General features: G+C 45.3%; 1 protein-coding gene across 5 annotated transcripts in view; it reads left to right on the forward strand.

Annotated features, from left to right (window-relative positions):
* Nucleotides 1-7,598: 7,598 nt before the first annotated feature.
* The window catches only part of LOC122219561 (androgen dependent TFPI regulating protein), an 83,042-nt gene continuing 64,795 nt past the window's right edge, over nucleotides 7,599-25,845 (forward strand). For 3 of the 5 annotated variants that reach the window (XM_042937895.1, XM_042937894.1, XM_042937892.1), the window contains exons 1-4: nucleotides 7,610-7,744; nucleotides 8,454-8,705; nucleotides 18,817-18,951; nucleotides 20,348-20,449. In XM_042937895.1, the coding sequence (XP_042793829.1) occupies nucleotides 8,529-8,705; nucleotides 18,817-18,951; nucleotides 20,348-20,449 (414 nt within the window). In that variant the 5' untranslated portion in view covers nucleotides 7,610-7,744; nucleotides 8,454-8,528. Of the gene's footprint in view, nucleotides 7,745-8,453; nucleotides 8,706-18,816; nucleotides 18,952-20,347; nucleotides 20,450-25,845 lie in introns of all 5 variants that reach the window. The other 2 variants (XM_042937897.1, XM_042937893.1) reach the window with 2 other exon arrangements.

Here is a 25,845-nt window from a genome sequence, read left to right on the forward strand (position 1 = left end):
GTAAGAAATAGAGGAAACAAGTCATAACAAGTGATTAGATGGTAGACAACTACCTTAAATGTAAATGGTCTAAATATGCCAATTAAAAAGCAGAGATTGGCACAGTGAGTTTAAAATTAAAAAAAAAAAAAACAAAAAACCACCCACAACCCATCTATGTTATTTACAAGAAATTCACTTTAGGGTCGCCAGGCTGGCTCTGTTGAAGGGGTGTGTGGCTCTTAATCTCAGGGTCATGAACTGGATGGAGCCCTGTGATGAGTGTAGAGATTATTTAAATACATAAAAACTTTACAAAATTCACTTTAATTTCAACAAAATTGGTAGATGGTCAGTAAAAGGATCAAAAAATATAACTACGTAAACATTAACTTAAAAAAGAAGGAATGGCAATATTAATATCAGATAAGGTAGACCTTATATGAGCAAAGAAACTTATTAGAAACAAAGAAAGACATTGCATAATGATAATTCCTAATCACCAGGAAGACATAGCAATCCTAAGGATGTATGCCCCAAACAAGAGTATTAGATACCTAACAGCAAAATCTGATAGAGCTGAAAAGAGTAATACACAAATCCATAATTATTGTTAGGGATGTCAACACCCCCTTTCAGCAAATCATATAATTATTAGACAGAATATCAGCAAATCAAAGTGCAGGTTATGTATATGACTATATATGACTCATATGTATGTCTATACAGACTGCCAAAACAAGATAACCAGAGCTTAACTGCTGATCCTCTTCTGGTGAATTTCCCAGGAAAGCAGAAATTCACACGAGAAATTTCAAAAGATTGAAATTAGAGTGTGCCCAAAAGATTGAAACTAGAATGTGCAGATTGGTCAGTATTGAGTATGTTTCTTAAGTATGCCAATTAATTTAGAAGGAAAAAATCTGTTGGCAGTATCTGAGTTCTCTTATGAAAAAACTTAAGTCTGATTAACATGGTGTTTGCAAAATACATGAAATCTGACATGGAGTCTGAAAAAGGCATTTTTTTCTCTTTCTTTCTTTCTTTCTTTCTTTTTCTTTCTTTTCTTCCCTCCTTCCTTTCTTTCTTTCTTTCCTTTTCTTTTTTTTTTTTTTAAGATTTTATTTATTTATTTATTTAGAAGAGGTGGGGTAGGGGCAGAGAGAGAGGGAGAGAGGGAATCCTAAGCAGGTTCCATGCCCGGCACAGAGCCCAATGTGGGACTCAGTCTCACAACTGGGAGATCATGACTTGAGCCGCCCAGGCACCCCTGAAAAAGGCATTTATGAGTAGATACTTTTTCTTTAATAACTTCATCAGTCCTCACATAATCAAGTGACGCACAAATTCAAGCGAGAAAAATTCACCTGAAAATTCTAGAACTTGGGTACAGAACAAAGCAATTCAAAAGACAGTGAGAGCTCCCTGGCTTGATTGGGAGACATGTATTCTAGTCACTGTTCCCCTATTAATAGCTCTGTGATTTGGGGTAAGTGCCTTCACCTCTCTGAGCTTTAATTTTCTCATCTAAAAGATGAAAGAGGTTGAATTAACTGACCTCAAAAGGTTCTTTCCTGCCCTGAACTTTTAAAACAATGTGTCAATTTCAAGCTTGTAAACAGGAAGCTGCTTTGGCCTCTGGATTGAAAATGCCTCTTCAAAACTGCCAACAGAGAACTTCTCTCCTTTGAGTGAGTTCGAGAAGATCACCACAGAACACTGCATTCCACTGTGAAAACAAACCTGGAGGCCAAAGCGTAAGGTGGGCCTGAAGGAGGTGTCCCAGTGCAACAGGCAGAGTAGAGTGGTGGGCCAGGAAAAGTTCTACTAGACCAAAAAAAAAAAAAAAAAAAAAAAAGGATAAGACTCTTCTGCTTTTCAGAGTTGACGTTGGTAGCTGGAAACTCACACATGTTCTCACCCAAGAGACTTCAGAAGGGGTCTCCAACGAATGTTCTAGTTTTTAAAAAGCAGAGTAGTTGCAGTGCCCTCGAAGAAAACAAATGTGCCGGGAGGGGGTATAAATAACCCAATGAGTGAAATGCTTCATTCTAACTCAGCTCTTAGCTGCATGTATAGCAAATGGACAAAGGCTCGTAGGGGAGCAAAATGCACTGAAAATAAGAGCCTGCTCCCCCTGCACCTTGGCTGCAACTGCACATCGCACACATTTGTTAATTTATTTATTTCCAGAATCACTCTCTTTTTGCTGGGGAGAGTCCTTTAGAAGTCAATGAAGTGACACTGAGTCAGAGGCAGCAGGGTTCTAGGAAAACACAACCAGCTCTAGGTGATGAGGGGGGTAACGGTCAGGAGAACCACGGGTTCAAGACCCCCTAGGTAGATATTATAGAATTCATCCTTGCAAACAAATATTCGTTAGCATCTGGAATTTGCTTACAACCACGAATAGTTCTGAGGTCCCGGAGGTGTCCCAGACACCCCTGGAGGAGCTCACAGTTTGGTTGGCCCCATCAGGTAGGGTTCCGGCAGGAAACGGTCGCCTTCTCAGATGGGAATTTAAGGATGGGACTATTGACTGAAGAGTGGGCGAAGTTAAGGGAGGTTGCAAGGCGGGTGGAGGCATATCAGCTTTCAAGGGAATGAGCCATCTCAAAATGGCCGGGTGCAAGTTAAGAGGCAAGTGGAATGCAGACAAGGTCTACTGACCTTGCAGCTTAACACGACTGGGATTCGCTAGGATTTTGTTTGCTCAGCACTTGCAGTTGGAAGGGCCTCTCTCTTGTGCCGAAACGAAACCATACTTCTCAACCTTTTCACCATGACCTCAAGAATGCTGAGCTCTGCCAGCCTGATTTCCTTCTCACCGCTGTGCTACCTGTAACCAACCTGCCAACGCTGAAGAGCTCTAGTTGGCTCCATGGAATGAGTAAGCATATATCTGTGTGGGCTTGGGGCTTCCCTCCAGTGTCTTCAGAGGCCACCCTTGGCCAGTTCCTCCTTTGGCTCAGTAAATGTCCTGGTTTTCGGAAACAAGACAATCACCACCCTAGGTACCCCAAGTCCCATTTCACCTTCAAGGTAACTAACATCCCATTGCGGCTGATGGCCAGCCAGCCCAAGGTCACACAGTAGACTCAAGCCCAGCTTGGGCCCCTGCTTTTCGTACCTCATCGTTTTATGACTGGCCTAGGAATGGGTTATAATCTCTCCCGGGCAAAGCCGTTATCCATGCTGGCGGCCAGAGCTACTGTGTTCAGTGAAATCGCTTTAATCTTTATCTTCTCCTACATAGCTTCTGGAGTTTTCCCATGATTCCCTCAACGCATTTATCTTGAACTCAATCTTCTGTATATTTAGAATGACGGAAAATATGCAGGATAATTTAGGTCCCATTAGTAGGCTATGCGTGCCTCTGTTATAGTACTTATCACATCATGCTATAATTTTTTTGTTTAGATATCTGTCTCTGCCACTTGACTGTGAGTTCCTCCAGAGCCCGGGACATACCTTACTCATGTTAGTGTTCCAGCTCGTCCACAGAACTAAGCAGCTGAACACTTTGAACATAGTAAGTTTTTAATGAACGAGCTGGCTTTAGAGTAAGGCTCAGTAGACACATATCCCAGGTAGATGTGTATTTGTGTATTTGACAGATATTTCTTAAGTTTTTACTGTGTGTCCAGCACTATGCTGAGCTCTAAGAATCCCCAAACACCACCTCTGAACCCAGGGAGAGAACAGTCGATTAAAGAGATTCATTTCTAATTGCTATGGAGTAAATCTTTTGTTTCTCCAAAATTTTTGTGTTGAAATCTTAACCTTCAAAGTGATGGTATTAGGGGGTGAGACCCTAGAGAGGTAATTAGACCCTTAGGGTGGAGCGCTCATGAATGGGATTATTGCCCTTACATAGGAGTCCCCAGAGGGATCCCTCACCCCTCCTCACATGCGGAGTTGTAGGAAGATGACCGTCTATGAACCTGGCAGCTCTCATCAGACACTACATCTGCTGGCGCTTTGACCTTGCACTTCCCAGACTCCAGAACTGAAGGGAATACATTTTTGTTGTTTATAAGCTACTCAGTCTACATTTTTTTTTTTTTTTTGTTATAGCATCCTGAATGGACTAAGACGCTAATAATCATCATGCAATTTGCAGAGATGCAGGGTATTAAAGAAAACTAGAGGGGAATATTTAATATGGCCTGGTTTTTTTTTTTTTAAGTATGAAATTTATTGTCACATTGGTTTCCCTACAACACCCAGTGCTCATCCCAACAGGTGCCCTCCTCAATGCCCATCACCCACTCACCCTTCCCTCCCACCCCCGATCAACCTTCAGTTTGTTCTTAGTTTTTAAGAGTTTCTTTGGCTCCCTCCCTCTCTAACCTTTCTTTCTTTTTTTTTTTTTTTTCCCTTCCCTTCCCCCATGGTCTTCTGGTAAGTTTCTCAGGCTCCACATAAGAGTGAAAACATATGGTATCTGTCTTTCTCTATATGACTTATTTCACTTAGCATCACACTCTCCAGTTCCATCCAGGTTGCTACAAAAGGCCATAATATGGCCTGTTTGAGGAGATGTTCAGGGAAGGATTCCTAGAGAAGGAAAGTGCTGAGCTGCATTTTTTAGAGGATGGTATCCAGTCAAAGGCACTGGCACACGACATAGCCAGGTGTGGCTGGAGGAACATCAAATGTAAAACCAAAATGAGGCTGGAGAGAATACCAAATTGGGGATAAGACTAGAATTAGGAAAACCAGGTAGAAGACGGTTGTCGTGGTCCTGGAAAGAGATTGGAAAGACTTGAACCGGGGCAGTTAGAGACAGATGGAAAGAAGAGGACCGACTTGTGCTTGATTTAGAGATGAAGTTGTCAGGATCTGGGGAAAGAGGGAGACAGAGGAGACCAGGAAGACTCCCAGGTGGACCATGGGGCCATCCCCCCAAGACAGAGGATAAAGGCAGAAAGTCAGGTTTGGGGCAAGACGGTGAGTTCATTTAGGAGATCTTGAGTTTGAAGTGCATCTGACTCATTCAGGAAATATGCAACATGTACTCAAAGATCTATTTGAAGCTTTGTGAGGATGGGGAGAGGGCTGGGAGTACATATATAAAATTTGTGGTCATAAACTGGAAAGTAGTGGCAAACACTGTGATTTGCGGTGGGCGGTGTCACCAGGGTGGGTATGTAAGGAGATGGACAGAGGGCTGGAGCAGGTCCCTGGGAAACACCAACACATAAGGAAGAGCAAAGATAGAGGAGCTCACACAAAAGACTGGGTAGAACAGTCAGAGCATGTTGGAGGCGTGGGGAGGGCAGCCCTGGTCATGTGTGGCTTCCTAGGGCCAGCTTCCCTGACCTCAGAACACTCCAGGTCTTGTGCGATTATCCTCCACAGAAGTTACCAGAATTATAAATTAACGCCCAATTGTATTATTCTTTAATGTCCACACCCCCTACTAGAATAAAGATTCCATGAGGCCAGGGATTGGATCTCTCAATATTTCTTTCTCTCTCTCTCTCTCTCTCTCTCTCTCTCTCTCTCTCTCTTTCCCCAAGGAATCCACAGTACTTGGCAATTAGCAGTTGCTCAGTAAGCATTTGTGACATCAAAGACTGGTGTTCCAAACTCCCAGAGGGTAGAGAGTTTCAAAGAATGTTCTTTTTAGTAGTCAAGTTATCTGTTCAATTCAAAGTATAAAATATGCTTATTGTATGTTTTTAGTACTTCCTATGAAAAAAACGCATGTTTCTGTCAGTTTTTTATTAAATTAGGAAACAATTCTCTGTTGCGTTGCCTGGATATGATGTGAGGTCTCAAGATACTTGGAAAACGGAGAAAGGCAGGCTAACAGCAGATTTAGTATGTATTAGTTTATAATATTGTGTAGCTAAACAGTAACACTCATTATTCCCCAGAGCTCTACCTGTTCTCAGAGCAGGAGACAGATGGCCAAAGTGCTTCATGAAAATGTATCTGGTTATTCAACCACACGTACAAATTGTGATGTGAACATGGTCACAGGTAGAATTTCATTTTCACATTTTTATAAGAAATATGCTGAATTAAAAAATTATATATTTTCTTTTTTTTTTAAATGTTTATTTATTTTTGAGACAGAGAGAGACAGAGCATGAGCAGGGGAGGGCCAGAGAGAGAGGGAGACACAGAATCCAAAGCAGCTCCAGGCTCTGAGTTGTCAGCACAGAGCCTGATGCGGGGCTCGAACTCACAGACCGAGAGATCATGACCTGATCCGAAGTCGGACGCTCAACCAACTGAGCCACCCAGGCGCCCCCAAAAATTATATATTTTCTATACACAAATCCTCATATATCATCTTATCCATTCATTAAAAAGCTAACGATTGGATTCCAATGTCAAACATTGAGCAACTTACAAATTTAAATAATCGTATCAATATTTATGAAAGGCTTCATCGATGGGCATTGAGGTTAATGCAGGAAAGAAAAAGAATCCTGGTGTTAAAAGGTACCCCCAGGTTGGGTGTATGCATCCCAGACATTTGCATGTTTCTCTTCCTCTCTTTTCTCACTTTTTCCCCAAATCCTTACACATCTGCAGATTTTTGCTTGATATTTTTGTGTAAGGGGATAAAACCTCTAAATCCATAATGGCAGATACCGTGAAAACACCCCAGGAGACATAGCACAATAGCTTATGTGTGCGCCAAGTTTCAAAACGGACCTGTCCTTTCCTGAGAGAACTTTCCCAAGGGAGAGATAGAGGAATAAGAGGGGTTAGCGGGGAGTGGAGAAACGTTTGCAAAGGAAGTCATAGGTTCTGCAGAGCAAACATTGTTGCTTTGTGGTCAGGCTCGCTGGTTAGAGTGCAGACTATAGCTCTGTCTCTTGCTACTTTTCGAGCATCCTTTTAGCAGCCTGGCTTCCATTTCCTCATCTGAGAATGGAGTTCCTAATAGTGAGGTTCATCGTGGTACTTACTTCATAGCGGTGTTTAGAGTGTTAAACGAGCTAAGGTGTGAAGCACTCAGAACAAGGCCTGTCACGGTAAGTATTGGCAAAGCATTAGCTGCTTTTGTAATTTGCCATTATTTTATTCATTTAATTTTTTGAGGATGAGAGAAAGCATGAGCAGGTGAGGGGCAGAGAGAGAAGGGGACAGGGGATCTGCAGCAGGCTCTGTGCTGACAGCAGTGAGCCGGGCGGGGGGCTCGAACTCACGAACTGCAAGATCACGATCTGAGCCGAGGGTGGACGCTCAACCGACCGAGGCACCCAGGCGCCCCTGTCGTTTGCAATTTTAACCCAGGCCATGGATGGAGTTGTGTCTAGAGTTTTATGTCACCATTTGCCAGATCACCCTCTCCCCTGGCAACACTTCCGAGGAAGACCCTCCATTGCTGGCTCGGGTTTGCTCTCCCCACCCTGGGCCACCATCTACCACGCTTCCTGATGTCTGGGGCCTGATGACTCTTAGGAGGTGGGTCTGTTTTTCTTTTGCAGCCCACGTGCAGCCTATGGTTCCTTCTCCCAGTACTCGCAAGCCCTGGTTAAATCATGCAACAGCATCAACTCCAGACTTGCATACTGGCACTGGGAGCCCTTCCCTTGGGGATTTGCGCAGAACCCTCTGAGTCAGTTGCCCGGGGAAACAAGCTGGTGACGTCACAAGGTATGACACTTCTGGCGCTCTCTCAGGGTCCTTCTGTTGAACCTGAGCAGGGCCCGGTTCTGCTGCCCGGCCCGAGCACATGCTCGTCCTCTCTAAGGCAATGCAGAGACCCTCACTGTCTCCCAGCAGTGTCTAAACTCAGGTATGTTGGGGTCATGACTACATACCTCTTCCTGTGCTTCTTTGGCCACCGACCTCACGCCATGCTTCTTCCCTCTCAGGGCTCAGAAATACCCATGCAAATAAATATCTGGGGGAGCCCTGGCTAACCTTTGATTCTCTTGGGCTTAGATATAAAACTTAAAAAAAAAAAACAACAATCTCGGAGCCGTTCCCCGGAGAGCAAAGTTTGTTGCAGGTTTCATAGGGCCCTGGAGACCCCGGGAACAAGATTACAACATCCTTTCCCATTCTCCTTACCTCCCTCTCCCTCTCCCTCTCCCTCGGTGGCATAAACATGCCCGTAATGTCTCCCTTCTGGTACATCGACCTGATCCTCATCTAGCAAGAAGTATTGTCCCAGCTTTCTTGTTCTGTCCAAATGAAAAGGAAAGAAAAGAGAAAAAGAGAAAAGAGAGAAATACTGTGGCCAGGACAGTATTTATTAGTTTATTGGCGTTTCACAATAAGGTCATTCAACCCCCACCCCAGCCAAACAGTGCAAAGGGCAGTTCTGGCCTTCCTCCCTGCCTAAGTATTTATGCAAATCTGAGGATTACTTGTTATCTAAAGGAAAGCATCTCAAAGCCAGGAATAATCCTGTCTCCCAGGTTTATCAGGGAGGGAGCCTACGAGAGAAGCAAAATTCAGCCTTGTTGGAACTCTCAATCCCTGAGGGGTGTATTTTACAGCTCTCTGGCCTGCCCCGGGACCACCTATGATCCACAGGAGGAGAAGGACGCCGAGGAGAGCTCCCTGAGACATTCATGGCTCCGAGGTCAGAGCTAGCCATGAGGAGAACTTGCACATGCATTTACCACTTCCTTGTTTGGAGCTGGTATCTTTTTCTCAATTACTACATCTCGAAGCAAGGAGGGGACCAGCGGAAATCCAAAATCTTTCTAAATGGTGGACAGTGGAAATACTTGACCTTCCTAAATCTGGTAAGTCGGTATGACCATACCAGGAAGCGATCTGTTTGTCTAGAGTATCAGTGTTTTTGCACCTATCACCTCTGAATTTTATCGGATGCCAGATCCCATTCTTTGCCTTCCTTCTTCGTTGTCTGGAAATTTTGGCTTTTTCCTTGACAGTTTGCTCTGAGAGACCCAATTCAGAAGGTACCTGTAGCTACGTGTTGAACTAGTTGCCCAGTGCTCTTTCGAAAAGGATCCTGTCGTGGAGCTCTTCTCAGAGAGCCCAAATGGAAAGACTAAATGAATGGCTTCACCAGGGGACTGACTACAAACACAGGCAGGATTTTGAACTTTGCTTGGGGAAATCTGTGAGGGAAGGCAGAGTGGCGGATGTTGTGTGGGAAGCATAATTTCCAATGGGGGGAACGATGCCATTTCCCAGCGCAGACTAACAGATTTATCTAAGAAAAGCAAACACGTTTTGCCATGTTCAGATCCCACTTCAATTTTTTATAGGCTCAGGCTCCATCTTAAAGGATAAATCACCCAACCAAATGGCAAATACACATTTTCAACCATTTACAAACCAATCCAATGACTTGATTCCTTCTCGTCTCTCTAGCCCAGCTGACCACATTCTGATGAATGAAGCAAAAATGAATGGGAGAAAACTCGATTAAAAACAATGTGTTGGAAATATGTAAAAATATTTTCAGACTTAAAAGCTAAAAATAGCACATCCTTTGGGGATGCTAATGGATGTTTGAGATTTTTAACTAAAATGTAGGGTGTGGTGAAAACCTCTGATTTCAGAGAGCGGGCAAAAATATTCCAGTCCTTTGGAATCACGATCCTAAGCAGAGGTTACGCGTGGTCAGAACGCGTTACGCCGTAAGGGGAGGAAATTCAGAAGGTTCGAAGCAAAGACGCCTGGATGTTCTGCTTCCCCCTCCCTGGCCATTTGCTGGCTTTTGATTTTGGCCTGGAAGACCCAAGCCCCCGTAGCTCCAGGGTCCCTGGAAATTATCAAGATGACTGCTTGTTTGAGTCATAGGATTTTATGAAATAGACGCATAAATGGAAAACAACAAAGAAATGCTTTTGTGAAGCTAGAATAATTCAGTAAAAACCTCTGCTCTGTGCATCCATTGGCTTTATCTTAGAAATGGTCAACTAAAAGACAAGGGTGTCTGTAGTCGGGGTGGATAGTGGAATCTAACCCAAGCCCAGTATGGAACCTCACACTAAGCATGGCTGAGAACAGACTTATCACCTACTCCCACAAACCAGCTCCCTGACTTCTTCGTTTTCACTCAGTTCCGTGCCCCAGAGCTGTCATATTTCCAAGTATGGAAAAAAGCCACTTATCTTGTCAAAGACACTATCATTTCCTAGTATTAATCCCCTTTCCGCTTCCCTGACTAATCAGCCACCAAATCCTATCTTTTTCCTGTTGTTAGGCTCCTTCCTTCTTCCCCAATCTTAATATCCCTCTTATTACAGGCTCTTATTAATTTGTACCTGGGTGACGAGATTATCTCTTCATTGCCCTCTCATTAGCAATTCATCTATCTACCGCTCAGATTCCAGATTAATCTTCCCAAAGCACTGTTTTTGGTTTAGTTTTGTTATAAACATCATGAGCCTGCTTGAGAAATGGGGTCTGCTACTGAAGAAACCACAGTGGCTCCCTCCTACCTTATGGAACCAATTGCAAATTCCTGACGTGTGAGCTCACCTGCCTACCCAGCCTTCAGGCCCCCCTCTCCCCAGAAAAGCTGGTCTCTTCTCCAGGAAGGCCTGTGTCTTTTCCAGCATTGGTCCCTACGCTTCTTGCCGTCACTGTTCTGCCTGTATTTACACCGTCCTTGAATGAAAGGCCTACCTGCCCCTCCACCATTTTGCTGTTTTCATAGACCCCTGATATCCCATGTTTTCCTTAAAATCTCTGCTGACCAACTCCAGCCCACATTTGTTTTTTTATTTCTGAGGTTTTTTTTTAAACTCTTTTTAATGTTTGTTTTATCTATTTTGAGAGAGAGAGAGAGAGTGTGTGTGTGTGTGTGTGTGTGTGTATGTGTGTGTGAGCAGGGGAGGGGCAGAGGTAGAGGGAGAGAGAGAGAATCCCAAGCAGGCTCCGTGCCATCGGTGCAGAGCCTGATGTGGGGCTTGAACTCACGAACCATGAGGTTATGACCTGAGCCTAACTGAAGAGTCAGAAGCTTAACTGACTGAGCCACCCAGGCTCCCCTTTCCCTGAGTTTTTATGACATCTCTCAGCCCCTGCTTATTTAGGTATAGTACGATTTTCTTATTTCCACCCACATGTGAGTCTTAACATTCCGATAAAATCATAAATCCTCTAAACCAGGAGCTTTGTCTCCTGACATTCTGGTTCTACACTGGATTTGCTACAATGGCTGGCATGGCGTAACCCCCGTATAAAAACTGAGCGACTTGGAACGTTGACCGCACTTGACCTTCAGTGTTTTCCGCCTCCCTGTGCAATATTATCTCTCCTGACATCTTCTGGCCTTTGAAATGAGCAGAGAGGGGCTCACCTGCAGCTGTTTCCTTTCCGGGCTCTGTTAGGTGTCACTGAAATTGTGACTTGATGCAGAGTTTCTCAGTTGGCGACGATGGGTTGACTGTGGTTGGCCGTGTGTCAGCGGATCGATTTAAAGAATAGATTTCACATATGTTACCCAAGGTGAGATACTGGGCCTGAACATTGCTCTGCTTTTAAGGCCTCATGGGCTGATGAAGGGTTGCGTCTCTTAATGATTAATTGGTGTTAACTAAGGATTAATTAGTGACTAGCTAATGGCTGTGTTTATAAAGTCATAGAAGTCTCGTAACCTGCTCTAACACCCTTCAGTTTATTTTATGTAAGCCTGTGGAAGTCAGTACCCCAGCCTGCTCTCCAGGAAAATTACACCCCCTCCCTTGAAACAGCCTCAATTTTTACTTGGCTGAGTGTCAGTTATGCCTCCTTTCAAGAGCACAATCCACTTTGGTGCGGGTCGACATTCTGAGCGTCCCATTTCCTCTTGAAGCATCCCAGGGCGTTCAAAGGGAAGACACACAGGCTTGGTGGCGGGGGTGGGGGGCTGGGGTGGGATGGGTGTCACTGAGAGTTGGGCACAGTGACCTATTCCTGCCTGGTGCTTAAGGAGAGTAAAGGAAGGAGAGGGCAGTTGGGAGGTTTTGCCTAATGAGGGAGTCCACCCTCCCCAGGGAAGGGGCAGCCGATTCTCTGTGGGGAGGGAGAGGCTGTGTAGCCTGGTGGTTATAAGCATGAGCTCTAGGGTCATGAGTCTCTGGGATGGTACCTCAGCCTCCCACCTCCAGGCTCCGTGACACTGGGCTAGGTATTTCTTTGTGTTTTGGGTTCCCAAAGCTGCCAAATAGAAAGAAAAGCAGTGCCTCATCACAGAGTGACCATGAGGGGTGCGTGGCCTGGCGTGCCAGAAGCACTCAGAATGCTGTATGCGCTGGATGATGAAAAGAGAAGGTAGGAGGGTGGGGATGAGCTTCTAGTCATCCCGTCTTTGAATAGAGGTCGTGCGGAGGGAAAGGCGGTTTAGTGGGACATCGGTCCCCTCACAGCACCATGGTTGGTGGCTCCCGGCTCCGGGCAAGGGTCGCCCACCTGCCTCACTGCTCTGGTATCTCCCTCTGTGGGTGACACGCTCCAGCTTCCCAGCCAAAGGATGGCCACCGCGGAGCCCCCGCTAGACCTGTGCGGGTGCAGCCCTCGGGATCTGGGGCCGTCCTGGGAGTAGACTTTGCAGGCTCAAGCAGGGAGCATATGATGAATGGGGAAACCCCTGAAGCTGGGAGCGGAGACAAGGCAGTGCTATGGACATCCTCATGGTCCCCATGTTGGCTCTGGCTTCCAGCGCCCGGGACCTCCACAAATTTTGTGTCCCCGCCTCCGTAGTCCACTCCATTTCCATCCAGGGACTGTCTCTGACCTCAAGGAATATAAGCTAGGAGGTGGGGGACGGAGGGGACTTTTAGCTTCGATTTAGCTTGTTGACTGAACGGCTTGCTGGGTTTTCCTCTTTTTAAAAGTAAGGTTCCTTCTGAAGCCCTGTTGGAGGTGGTGCCACATAACTGGGATCTCCAGGGGAGATTCTGGGTGGGGCCCTCCCCACTTCACCAACCGAGACACGACCTTTCCCTCCATTTGTCATAAAGTTGCCCAAGCCTCAGGCAGCTCCGACCTCATTCTCTTCAAGCTGTCACCATGACAAGAGCAACCTCATCACAGAGGTCCTCAGGGACGGTAAAGCAGGGCCAGCGGAAGAGAGATCCTTGAGGAGCCTCCATGGGTCCAAACTCCAAAGCAGCTCCCGAACACTGGGAAGACAGGGACCCATTTACGTTCCGGCCCCCACTTCGATACTCGGGGCCAACCTTGGATTTCCATCATCAGGTCAATATATCAATCCGTGGATCTCTGATGCGCAACAGAGTCAGAAATACACTGAACTGTCCTTTCCCAAAAATGCTTAAGGCCCCCGTTGTTAGCGCTCAGGCGGCTGAAAGGAGGAGAACCGATGGCAGGAACCTGTCACCACCAGCACCCAAAACAGAATAGCTGTAGCTTACTGAGCAGCCATGACATTTTGGTGGGTTCTTTACACACAGTATAGATAGAGGACGGGTGACCTGGGTGTGAGTGCTGGCTCTGTCGTTCACGGGCTGTGTGATCTTGTGTGGGTTACCTAACTTCCCTGAGCCTCAGTGTCCTCATAGGTAGTGGATACTGTGGTGTGGCCCCCAGGATCCCCCCCCATCTCCCTAGCATCGAGGTACCCGTTCCCCAGTTCCCGGGAAGAGTGTTGGCTGGTGATGACTCACAGCTAGGGTCCTGTCCTAGGATTGCCCTTTAGCCGAAGGGAGCTGCCTAGACAAGACTTAGGGCCCTCCCTGGAGTTGCTGCATCCAGTGACTGGCTGATTTGTGGTGCGAAGGCCGGGCTCTGGGACCACACCGAAGAGTCAGCTCGGATCCAGAGTTCCTTTGGGGACCAGACGATTTCATGCCAATGCATTGCTTTTCCTCTTTTCCTGCCGCTCAGACCTGCTGTCCCCCCTCTTCCCTCCCGCTCACGGTTGTTCCGGGGGGTACCCCTCAATGAACACTCTGCAGGCAGATCTAAGCATCTGATCCTTTCCCAGGGAACCTGACCTACATAACATAAAAGAGTAAATGTACAGGAAAGATGCCTCCTCCTGCTTCTCCTCTCTTCTTCGTCCTAATAAAGACACATTAGCACAGGGCCTGCCCTGGCCGGTACTGTATCTAATACAGGTTGTGGCACCTACACTCTGTGAATGTTGGTGGCATGAATAAATGACCAGAACATGGGTCTAACTGGGAAGAGTTAAACCCTGGTCTCTCAGGCCCCCCATCCCACCTGTAGGGTCGTCTCCCCACCCCCATCCTGCTGTTTCTCGAAGCCAGTTATCATCAGCACACAACACTGGCTGAGCGTTCTTAGAATTCTTCTTCCAATCCCCTGACAGTATTCTTGGTTTCTTCTCTCGTTTTCCTCCACTTGTTGCCAGCTTATATTCTTCATTTCTCCTATGTTTTCTATCTCATTCTCTTATCTCGGTGTTTTACTGAAGCTAACTGCACCTGAATGATGTTTGAAACAGTATATTGCACATTCTGCAGCTAGATTTTAGCAAAGGTTTCTTCTACCTGCCCCCAAACACCACTACTCTCATCACCGCAATTATAGAAAATACTCACCACAGTTAGTCCCCATTTGCTGTTTTATTCTGGAATAGTCTCCCACTGTAAACCTTGCCTCATTTGGAAGGCAAGACCTAAGAAAGGTCCAGCCCGTTCAAGTCAGGCACAGAGCTGGGCTGGGCGTTGGATGACGACTCATCCAATGAGAGTTGTAATGCCTTGTTCAGAAAAACTTGTGGAATCTCCCTCTCTGGAGTTATTTCTTAAATAGAAGAAATTCTCATTTCCTGAGACAGTTGAAGACAGTTCTGGCTTAAAGGCAAAGAAATGAACTTAATGACTTAGAAAGGCTAAGTTTCCATAATTTCAAGATTTTTGTGAATCTTGCGAAGACACATGAATATAAAAACGAAATTTCCTTTAGCTATGGTTTCTTAAATTGCCCTAGTTATAAAAAACGTAATTCAGCCTTCCCAGGTGGTAAATTTGTTAGCTAGCAACAAAAAAAAAGCGGAAGCCAGCTAACAAACTTAGACCAGCAACATTTCAGAATAAAAGGCACAAAGACCAAAGAGATTTAGAGCAGACCTGGTCGAAAAGATAAATCACAGGGCAGTAGCTCTCAGGCAAATGCTGGTCAAGAAGATACCATTAGCTGTGCCTTCCTGGTGGCCAGAATAGTTGAGAAATGTAAATGACAGTGGGGCGCCTGGGTGGCTCAGTCGGCTGAGTGTCGGACTTGGGCTCAGGTCGTGATCTCGTGGTACGTGAGTTCGAGCCCCGCGTCGGGCTCTGTGCTGACAGCTCGGAGCCTGGAGCCGGCTTCCGATTCTGTGTCTCCCTCTCTCTCTGCCCCTCCCGCGCTTGCTCTCTGTCCCTCTCAAAAATAAACTTTAAAAAACATTAAAAAAAAGAAAAGAAATCTAAATGACAGTAATTTTGTTGTAAGATTCTTAACTGGGCCAGTTGTTGCTACCTTGTTTTAATGCTCCCGTGTTGGTCCGCTCCGGCCACCATAACAAAGTATGACGGACGGGTGGCTTAGACAACAGAAATTTATTTTCCCACAGTTCCAGAGGCTAAAAGTCCAAGATGACTGTATCAGCAGTGTTGGTTTTTCCTGAGGCCCCTTCCTCAGCATGCTGACGTGCTCCCTGTGTCTCACTCAGTCATGCCTCACTCTGGCTGTTGTCTGTGTCCTAGAACTCCCCTTGTAAAGACACCAGCCTTATTGGATCAGGACTCACCCTTACCGACCTCATTTTAGCTCACTTACTTCTGTAAAGCCACTTTCAGAGGCACTGGGGGTTATAACTTCAATGTGAATTGTGGGGGGGCGGGCATCATTCAGTCCCTAATAACTACCATTGTCGCCCTTGACTGCTCTTGCTGTGCTTGTTTGACAACCATTTCACTGTGTTGTCCTTAGGGACTGAGCAGACCCTTGTCCCATTGGACAAGGATTGTCCCATTGGGTCGAGACCTGTTCTTGTGGCCGTCCAAGGAGCCTACCCATTGAATGAGCTTATGGCACCTCCCTCTCCCTGCCCTCCAGCTCAGCTGTGTGGCTCCTCTCTACCCTAGTTCTGGCTTACGTATTTCTCTTGGCAACATCCTAGCGCCTCCCTCCCGAGCTCCTTTGTGAGGGCTCCACAAATATTCCTTGTTGAGACAGATGATGGCATGCCAATGCAAGATGAAGATCGGCGGGGACAAGGCTGCTCTACGCACCCAGCTGGCATCTTCACAGCGTGGCGTATGTACGGGAGCTGGGGGGTAGAGGTGGAGAGGCGATTGGCCAGTTTGCGGCACGGAGAAAAGTTTTATTGATGAAGGAGAAGCCAGGGAGCCTCTGAGTAGTGTGTTCTTTCCCCCAGTCCGATTTCGACATTTTTGACTGGGAAAAGCAAGAGAGAGTTAGGACCAGCTTGACTCATGGGGACTCTAGAAAGCTCTTGCTAAGGAAAGCGGTCACATGGACCTCACATGCTGGGTGGAGGCGGCCTCTCCCCAAAGACAGAAACCCTGGCAGACTCTCCGAGCTCAGGACGTGATTAATTGCTATGTTGATAGAAGAGTGTGGGCCTCCTCGCCGGGGCCCGGGCCCCATGCCTGTCCTTCCTTACTAAAGCAGCTGCCTGCTGCGGCCTGAACAGCTGGAAGTGAAACCAGGGGTGAGGTGAGGGCTGCTGGAGGGGTGGGAGTGGGGAAGGGTGGAGGAGGCGACTTCCTCTAACATCCATGTACTCCAGATTCTACAGCCTGAGGGCTGAGTGTCAAAAGTAGATGACGGGTATTGGGGTGGCCGCGGGTTTATGACATTTAACGCTTGCTTCCCACCCCTCCCTGGAACCACCCTTCTGGCTCGAAGCTTCCTCCTCCCTTCTGGGGCTCCTGTTTGTTCTGTCTTGTACCATCAGATCATTCTTTGCTACTTTGCTGACCCTCTTGGCCCCGTGCCCTTTAGACGAAGGCATCGCCCCAGCATTTGCTTTCCATCTCTCTCTCCCTCTCTCTCTCTTTGTCCATTGCATCCCGCCTCTCTTGGGAAGGCCGGATCCAAATGTCCAAATGGAAGTTCCTCTAGGCAAGTGGTTCTCAACCTTATCTGTCCTAATTAGAACCACTTGGGAGATTTTTTAAAAATCCTGACGCCTAGGCCACACCCCCAGAAAATTAGAATCTCTGAGGGAAAGGGTGGCAATCAGGCATCAGTATTTTTCAAAGCCATTTTTCATTCTTCCACCTGGAGATAGTTTTCTTTCTTCTGACCTCTCACGGTGCTTTACCTGAACTGTTCTTAGAAACCTCTGTTTTTTAAAGTCTGACTCTTGTATGGAAACCAATCTGACAACAGATTTCATGTTAAAAAAAATAAAATTAAATAAAAAATAAAATTTAAAAAAAAATAAAGTCTGACTCAAGAACCGGACTCTGGGTTTCAAATCCCCATGTATCTACCACGAGACTTTAGGCAAGTGTGTTCATGCCTCTATGCCTCAGTTTCCTCATCTGTAAAATGGGTCGGGAGAGAGCATAATAATAGGACTTACCTCATAAGGTTGTTACGAGAAATTAAAAGCCTAGATCAGTGCCGGGCACATAACATCAGTGAAAGTCGTCTATTAGCTTTGAGGAGTCAGTAGGATTTGTAAGTGATAAATTTATGTCTAACCCAGTGAGTGTCTCCAGAACTTCCTGGAGAGTTTGCTAACGAGTTCCTGGACCTCACTCCCAGAGATTCTGACTGCGTAGTCTGGGGTGGGGCTGAGGTCTGCATTTCTCATGAGTTTTGGGGTAACACCAGTGCTGCTGGTCTGCGGACCCAGCTATGCATATTGCTGGCCTAATTCACCTCTGTATCCTCTCCCACCTGCTTCTTCACGCTGAAGATTGGTAGGAGGCCAACTCTGCTAGAACTCTCCTCGAGTTCAGACCTCAGAGGTCATTCCCTGACAGCTGATTGATCCCTCCTGAGTACAATGCCCTGGGGTCCAGAACTTGCCTGACTCATACTCTCAGAGAGGAGTCCAGATGGCCCCTTTTGTACCAACCCAGAGCTTTTAAGGAGTAGGATGGGTTCTAACACAAGCACAACTCAAAACCAACCCCAGCTCTGTAGTGTGACCCATGAGGTCTTAAATCAGGAGCCATGGGTTTGTACGAAACGGTAAGAATGGGCAAAGTTTGCCCTTGATTTGGTTTTACTTCTCCGAAGAAGGCCGTCCTTCTCTTATATCTGGGCTCAAGGACCTCGTGGTATTTAGTGACACAGCAGAGCCCCTGGGTTGCTCTATCCCTGTGGATTTAAGTCACTGCCTTAGCCAGATTTTCTTTGTAAGGCCTTCGCGCACCCCCTTGCAATCAGAGAAGGACATCAACTTCTCCCTCAGATAAGCAAGATGCCATTTTGTGCTTCTCCCTCATAAGAGCACAGAGCTGCCTTGTGGTGCTCTTGACCCTGATTCTGGCTTCTTTAATGCGATTGTAGCGCTAGGCATTTAAACATTTTTTGGTTCCTTCTGGAAGAGGCCAGAATATGCCCACCATTGTGTCTGGCTCTTTGCCCTCGTGTTGTTTATTTGGTTTTGCCCACCTCTGTGCAGCTAAGGTATCTATCTCATTACATTCTCCATTTAAGCTGACTATTTTGTTTCCATTTTAGCTCAAGTCCATTACACTAAATACTGTACACATTATTATCCCCTAAACGACTTTACTCAATCAGTTTTAGCAAGCAAGGTCAGGGCCCACTGAGCTGGAAGACCAGCCCTTGAATTGGCTCTCAACCAAAACAGCCAACAGCCCCCCCCGCCCCCCACCTCCTCAAATCAACATTGCTCCCAGAGGGACGGAGCTTTACGTCGGTGAAGAATGTATTAATTAAAGCAAATGAAAATGCCCTCATTTGTTGTAATGAATTTAGCTCTTGCAGGCCATTTTCTACGGGGTCGCCTGCGTGGAAGATGTGCTGAAAAGAATTAAAGGGGAAAGAGACCTTAAGTTCGTGACCGCCTTCAGAGACCTGCTTTTTACCACGCTGGCTTTTCCAATATCCACAGTAAGTGACGAAGGTGTGTTAGTAATATAATACCCAGGTAGATTCGCAGGAACAACACATCCCCCGGGCAGCAAGGCTGTTCAGGCCCCCATTATTGCAAACCAGAGCAACTGCGTTTGCATGAATGTCTTGCCTGAGGACTGTACCGTGTTGCCCAGTGGCATCCGGAAACAGGGCTCATTACGGACTGGAGTTAACACTGCCTTCTTATCTTGGTGAACGTCCGATCCAAGATCCTTGTTGATGTCTAATGGGGAAGGGTTTGAAGGATCTTTCTTCATCAAACGACAGCTAAGATAACCTTGGCTCCATGGGAGTACCGGGAATGCAGGGTGCTGGGGAGACAGATGACTCATTTTCCCTTTTATACATCTTGTTTCACTTGCTACAATGAGCATATGTTACTTCTGCAAGTGGAAACCATAAAAAAAAAAAAAGGGTATGAGAACTTCAGAGTTGGTATGTGGAAAAGACAATTGGGGAGAGAGCGAGACAGTCTGTCCAAAATATCTCGTGTGGGGTGCACAGTGAGAGCCTCATTCATTTTGTTGAATGAATGGACCCTGGAAAGAAGTACAACATATGCCAGTGACAGTGAGCGTATCTGCTGATACGGTCCACGTTTCGATGACGTGGCTCCTGTTTCCATTCATCTGGCAGAATGGGAATGAACTGGGATCAAGCCCGTCGGCCGCCCAGCAGAATCTGTGCTTAGAAATGGCTGCCTCTTTCCACCTATCCTTGTCCCGAATTCTCTAGCATTGAGCCTTCAAACTTAGATGGGCAAGGAAAGTGTAAGACTCAAACCACCCCGCGTGGCTGCTCTCAGTATTTCTGATGAAAGCTTAGACAAGAGAGGTCATTGGTTAAAATAAAATGACTTGGGGCACCTGGGTGGCTCAGTCAGTTGGGTGTCTGACTTTGGCTCAGGTCATGATCTCACAGATCGTGAGTTTGAACCCCGGGCCGGGCTCTGTGCTGACAGCTCAGAGCCTGGAGCCTGCTTCGGATTCTGCGTCTCCCTCTCTCTCGGCCCCTCCCCGCTCACGCTCTGTCTCTCTCGGTCTCTCAAATATAAATAAACATTAAAAAAATTTAAAAAAAAAAAATGAAAATAAAATAAAATGACTTAAGAGTCGGTGAATCCTGTTTATCTATATCTACCCTGTCTGCTACGATGACAAATAATTAATCCCCAACTCTCTGGAATCCCCAGAGTGGACCTAGCAATTCAACAGTGAGGAATTTTGTCTTCATTTTACATTTCTATAATGTGCCTGGAGGATATCTTTAAAACTGGTGTCTATTCTTATTTCGCCATGTTTCCTTGGTTAACTTAGAAAGCTTCGACTGACAAAAAAATTTAATGATGCTATTTTTGTGTTCTATTTTCCAGTTTGTATTTTTGTCATTCTGGATCCTCTTTCTCTACGATCGAGAGCTCGTTTACCCGAAGGCCCTAGATGGTATCTTTCCAGAATGGTTGAATCATGCAATGGTGAGTGAGGGGGAAATTCAGTGACTTTGGAAAGGCAACAGCCTCCGTACTAAGAACTCCACAGTGCCTTATTTATGTTTCCAAACTTCTCAGCCCCCAGCATCCTGTTCACTTCTCACTCTCCATCCCATCACTATTTATTTCAAGAGCACAGTAAGGATACAAAATGAACAAACATGGCTGCTGTAATTGGAGCCACTGTGAGCAGAGGGGATGTCGAGGCAACCCTTTTTGCCAAGTTACTTCTGAAGTCATTGAAAAGACACCCAACCATAAGGACAGGCAACCTCTTGGCGGCTGCAGTCCTGAAAGAGAGGTGACTTCCGCAAATGGCATGTAATGAAAACCTGATCTAGGAAAGAAGTCAAGCAACCTTTAAAAAAAAATCCACCCCAGCGTCCAAGGAGCAGCTCACACAGCTTAGCTTTTTAGCTAATACTCGATAGGGCTATACATGGCAACTGGAATTATCATTAACACATTTCTGTGGATATATTCCCATTTCGTTTTTTATTCGCATGTTTATTTTTGAGGGGCTGGATAGTAAACAGAACCTGTTCTGAGATATTCAGGTCACTGGTATCTGAACGCCAGTAACAGTGAGCTGGACAAGTGGTCCTGGCACACGGCTGTTTAGGTCTTGGATGAAGGGGGAGGTCTGAGTCATTGGCATTGCATGCATGCGCTAATCATTCAAAGTCCTAGCTCAGCTCTCAGTATTTACGAAGGAGGCAACATCACATGAAAGCTCTTCAAGCTCACAAACTTTCTTCTGCTCCCAATCCTTACATTGTCTTAAAGCTCAGATGATTACCAATTTGGAAAAGCAACTCATTCCATTAACTCTGCCCCTCTGTGTGCCCTACCCCTGGAAAAATATAGTCTTTCACTTTTACTATGTACTCAGTGAGATACTGATGATTAATTGACAAAGATACGCAAGTTCTGATCTAACTTAGAGTTCGGGACAAAAACTATATATTAAATGAGTCCCACCTCTCGGGGATCCCTCCACCACCTTCTCTTGGTTAGACCACTCCTCACCTTCCCAATTTCCCATTAGCATTAATCTCAGATACCCATGTAGGGAATATTTCTGCTTTTTAATGGCACGATACACTGTGCTAAGCTTGTTCCTCAAATATGAGTTCATTTAATTCACACAACCTTCTTCAGATGACAACTGTAATCCTGATTTTTTGCACACAAAAAAAAAAAAAAGCTCAGAGAGGTTAAGTGATTTGTGTGGGGCTACCAAGCTCAAAAATGGGACAGCTGGATTTAAATCCAAGGCTAATTCACTGTTGCTTTTTAGTACAATAAGTGCAAAATTTGTGGCTCGATCGGGTTTCATAATTCACCAGGCAATCAAAAAGATGTCACTCAGCTTGATTAACATAGCAAAGTGAGAATTCTCACTTAAAAAAAAAAAAAAAAAGTCCAGAATCCCCATCTGTATGCTCATAAGCCAAAATATGACTTAAGAAAATGAAGTGATTGGGGACAAGTGACTGAGCTAGATGTTATTAAAATATAAAGGCAGAGTCTAGGAAATATCTCTTATTTGGAGCCGAACACATATGTCAAACACCTTTTTCCTGGCCTTGTGAGTTCATGTAGGAGTTTTCCTACAACCATTACAGGCTTCCCTACCTCTTGCAGGTTCCATTTTCCACACAGAAGTCAAGTTGGACTTCTTCCAAATAGTTGCAATGGTGATGCCTGGCATTTGTGACCTTGCTAAGCAGCCATATGGATTTTTGATAATTTTGGAAGCAGATAGTTGGATAATGTGCATCATATCCACAAACTAATTAGCAAGGCAGATATTGTACAACAGAGGTCTTAAGATATTTTTGTGCTTTCACAATCTAGGGGTTTCTGTTGACCCTTCTATGTGGCCTCTGGTCAATTAAGTAACTTGAATCCCTTAGAGAGAAAGGACTAGAGTCAACAGAGGAGTGACACAGGTGACAAAGAGAGGAGAGGGGGAGGCAAGCTGTCTTGGGTCAGACACAGACTCTCCTGTGTTTCTGTTCATTTCATTGGAGAAACTCCCAACAGAGCCTTGATGGAAAAATGTCGGCATCGCAGAACCAACAGTGGGTGTCCCTGATGTGGTCACCTTCAAAGTGTCATGCTTCCTTTTGTTCTGCTCCAAATCCAGTGTCTTCAGGACTGCATCTCATCCCTCTTTCCCAGAGTGTGTCCCTTACCGTCTCTAGTTTCTGTCCTAATTATTAAATTCTCCTAGTCTATTGCCTTGAGGAATGCTCTCTACTAATTTCTTAAATACCAGTATGAATGAATATGAAAATGGCTATCACTGGGTCAACTTGTCGACTCTTTCTAAGTTCTAACAGTGTCCTTCCATGACAATCCAGAGGAAACCACCACAGTGGCAGCCAGGGTGATAATGAGCGGTTAGGCTAGACATTTGGTACCAGTCGTCTCCATATGGGGCCGGCCCTGTTCTGAAGGGAATCGCCCCCTTTTCTCTTCCACAAGATAAGGATTATTGTTGTCCATAGCCAGTCACAAGCTTTCCTTAAAGATTCTCTCATTTCACAACAGTCCTCATGTTTGTGATTCTAGCCTTAGCCCTGAAATATTTCCCCTGTTGCCATTTGTGATGTTGCCCTGGGCTTTATGAGTAGTATTTGTCATATTAAGAAATACCACTCTCTCCTTTGACACAGTGTGGTTATAAAACCTTCATGATTCATTAGGTCTTTGGAACCCTACCAGCCTGACCCTTCTAGCTCCTTGGCGGCGTATCATTGAAGAAGAGTCATTCAGAGTTGACTGTCATCTCTCATGGACATTTTCGTACCCTTGTTTTTTAGTCAAACCAAATAGTAACATGAGATATTTGCATTCACCATTGCCAGGCTGCCATTCGCTGGTGCCCTAGGAACTCGAGTAGATCAACCTGACTCACTGCTGAGTGGTTCTCCAGTCTTCATGAAAGAAAGGGAAGATCAGCAAAGTATTCCTCCAGGTTTCACCGGGGAAAACACTACCTCCCTGGGTCTTATCTAAATGACTCTTGAAGATAGAACCAGAGCAGCCAGATTTAAATAGCAGGAAGACGACTCAGTAACTGAGGAAACCATCAGATCCTAACCTGAAGAGAGCTAGGGAACTTATTTCTCTGGAAACCAACCTAAATTGTTCAGGTTGCCCCTAAGGAGAGTTGAAATAGATCAGAGAACCCCCCTCAGAGCCCCTCTACATTTGAAAATAGTACCTAGTTATTGAGAACGCGTTATTGCAAGCACTTTTATGAAATATAAAGGATGGCATAGATATGTGATGGTCATAGAAAACTCTCAATCCATGGTCACAGAATTTTAGAACTGAAAAGCTTTCTTTCGTGTTAACAGAGGTTTCAAAATCATCTGCTCTTAAGAGACAGGCCTTACCTTGGCTGTTTAAATTGGAGCAGGTGCCAGATACGGCTTCTTAGTTATTAAGTGCCTTGCCATTTATTCATTTGAAAAAAATAATTAAGTACCAACTATGTGTGGAGCATCACGATCAATGTTTGACAAGGGTTTTGATTTCAAGCACCCTTAAATCTGATTGAGGCTAGTATATACACACAGAGGTGAAATAATAAAATAACACTTAATACGAACGTAAGACATTGACATATGAGGCGTCATACAGAAGTAAGTCATTATTACCAAATGAGTGACGTAGACAGGAGGGCTTCTGTGCCCCCTGTGTCCTGGTCTGGCTGTGACCGACACATGGTTCATGTCTAGAAGGCCAGTGGGCCCTCTCTGGGGATGTGCTGGGGAGTCGAAATGTCGTGACAGTGAAAATCTAAACCTTCCAGTTTCTTCCTCCCTCATAGCATGCAAGATGCTGTCTCCCACAAATTCAGACCCAATCTCAGATTTTTCTCTCCCACCCATAAACCTGGTGTGAAATAGTTGGGCTGCCGAGTAGGTGAGTTCTGATGAGTAAAGAAGGTCAACTGTGGACCTATCAGTACCAAATAGCCACACTTTGTTGTCAAAAATTACCAACCCATCCTCCATACCTTCCTGATTCCTCATCCCAGCCCTGCCTCTGAGCAGAGGAGACCCACAATCTAGATATCTATGGATAGGTCAGTGGTTTTCGCCTTTAGGGAATAGACCTTTTTGTGAATTGGGAAGTCTCTGAGTCTATAAATTCCATTTATGGGACTCTGGTTAACCTTTCCTGGCATAACTGAGCATATGCCTGGAAAGAGGACCCCTAGATGATTTTGATGCTCAGTTCAAATCGAAAAGACAGAATCAAGAATTATGCATTAATTTTTTTCATTTAAATGTTTGAACGTTTATTTATTTTTGAGAGAGAGACAGAGTATAAGCAGGGGAAGGGCTGAGAGAGGGAGGGAGACACAGAATCCGAAGCAGGCTCCAGGCTCTGAGCTGTCAGCACAGAGCCCGACGCGGGGCTCGAACTCACACACCATGAGACCATGACCTGAGCCAAAGTCTAATGCTTAACCAACTGAGCCACCCAGGTTCCCCAAGGATTATTCATTTGAAAAGAAAAAAGCCATTATGATATACTTAGATCTGTTTTCATCTTTATGGGGTGAAATGTGAGATATGTGTCCTAACTGCAAAAAGCTTAAACTATAGATATTATATATATATGTATACCATACACATATATATTCCCACTCAGCCTTTTAACTTACTAAATGCAGAGGCTGTGTTTTGTAGCATCTTTGGGAGGATATTTGTGACAGTAAAAAAATACAAAAACAACCCCCACCCCAGTATTATTAACCAGAACGTCCACATCTGAAAGGAAAGAGGGACCTGGTCAAGTTCCCATGGGATACTCCACCTCCCATCCACCTCTGCGTCCCCATGATGTAAGACATCAGCCAAAGTATGTCCTGTTGGTAGAGTGCCCCAGCCCATGTCACTCTTAGGGTGGTAAATGAGATCTGTTGGAGGATATTTGAATCACAGTCCAAAGTCACTGGAAGCCATGCAGCTCTCCTACAGTGAGATAGCTGGAAATAAACTCTCCTCAAAAATACCTTTGTAATCCCTACCTTGATGGACACCATTTTTATCAAATGTTATCTCACTATAGGGAGCCTCCTTTATATTATATCTACATATTTTTATATAATATATAACCTTATATATTTTTTTCTAGCTAATGTATATAATAATAAGCAAGACCTTTAACTTTAACACGAGGCAGTGCTAACAAGCATTTATAGAGTAGCTTCTATGTATCAGGCCCTCTTCTAGGCACTAAAGATGTAAAAACAAACAAACCAAAGAAATCTGTCCTTGTGGAGAATATATATAATCTTAGTGGGGGAGAGAAGCAATAAATGAATAAATAGTGAATGATGTCAAGGAGCGAAA

Source organism: Panthera leo, chromosome B2 (genome assembly GCF_018350215.1).
Source record: "Panthera leo isolate Ple1 chromosome B2, P.leo_Ple1_pat1.1, whole genome shotgun sequence".
Classification (NCBI taxonomy): domain Eukaryota; kingdom Metazoa; phylum Chordata; class Mammalia; order Carnivora; family Felidae; genus Panthera; species Panthera leo.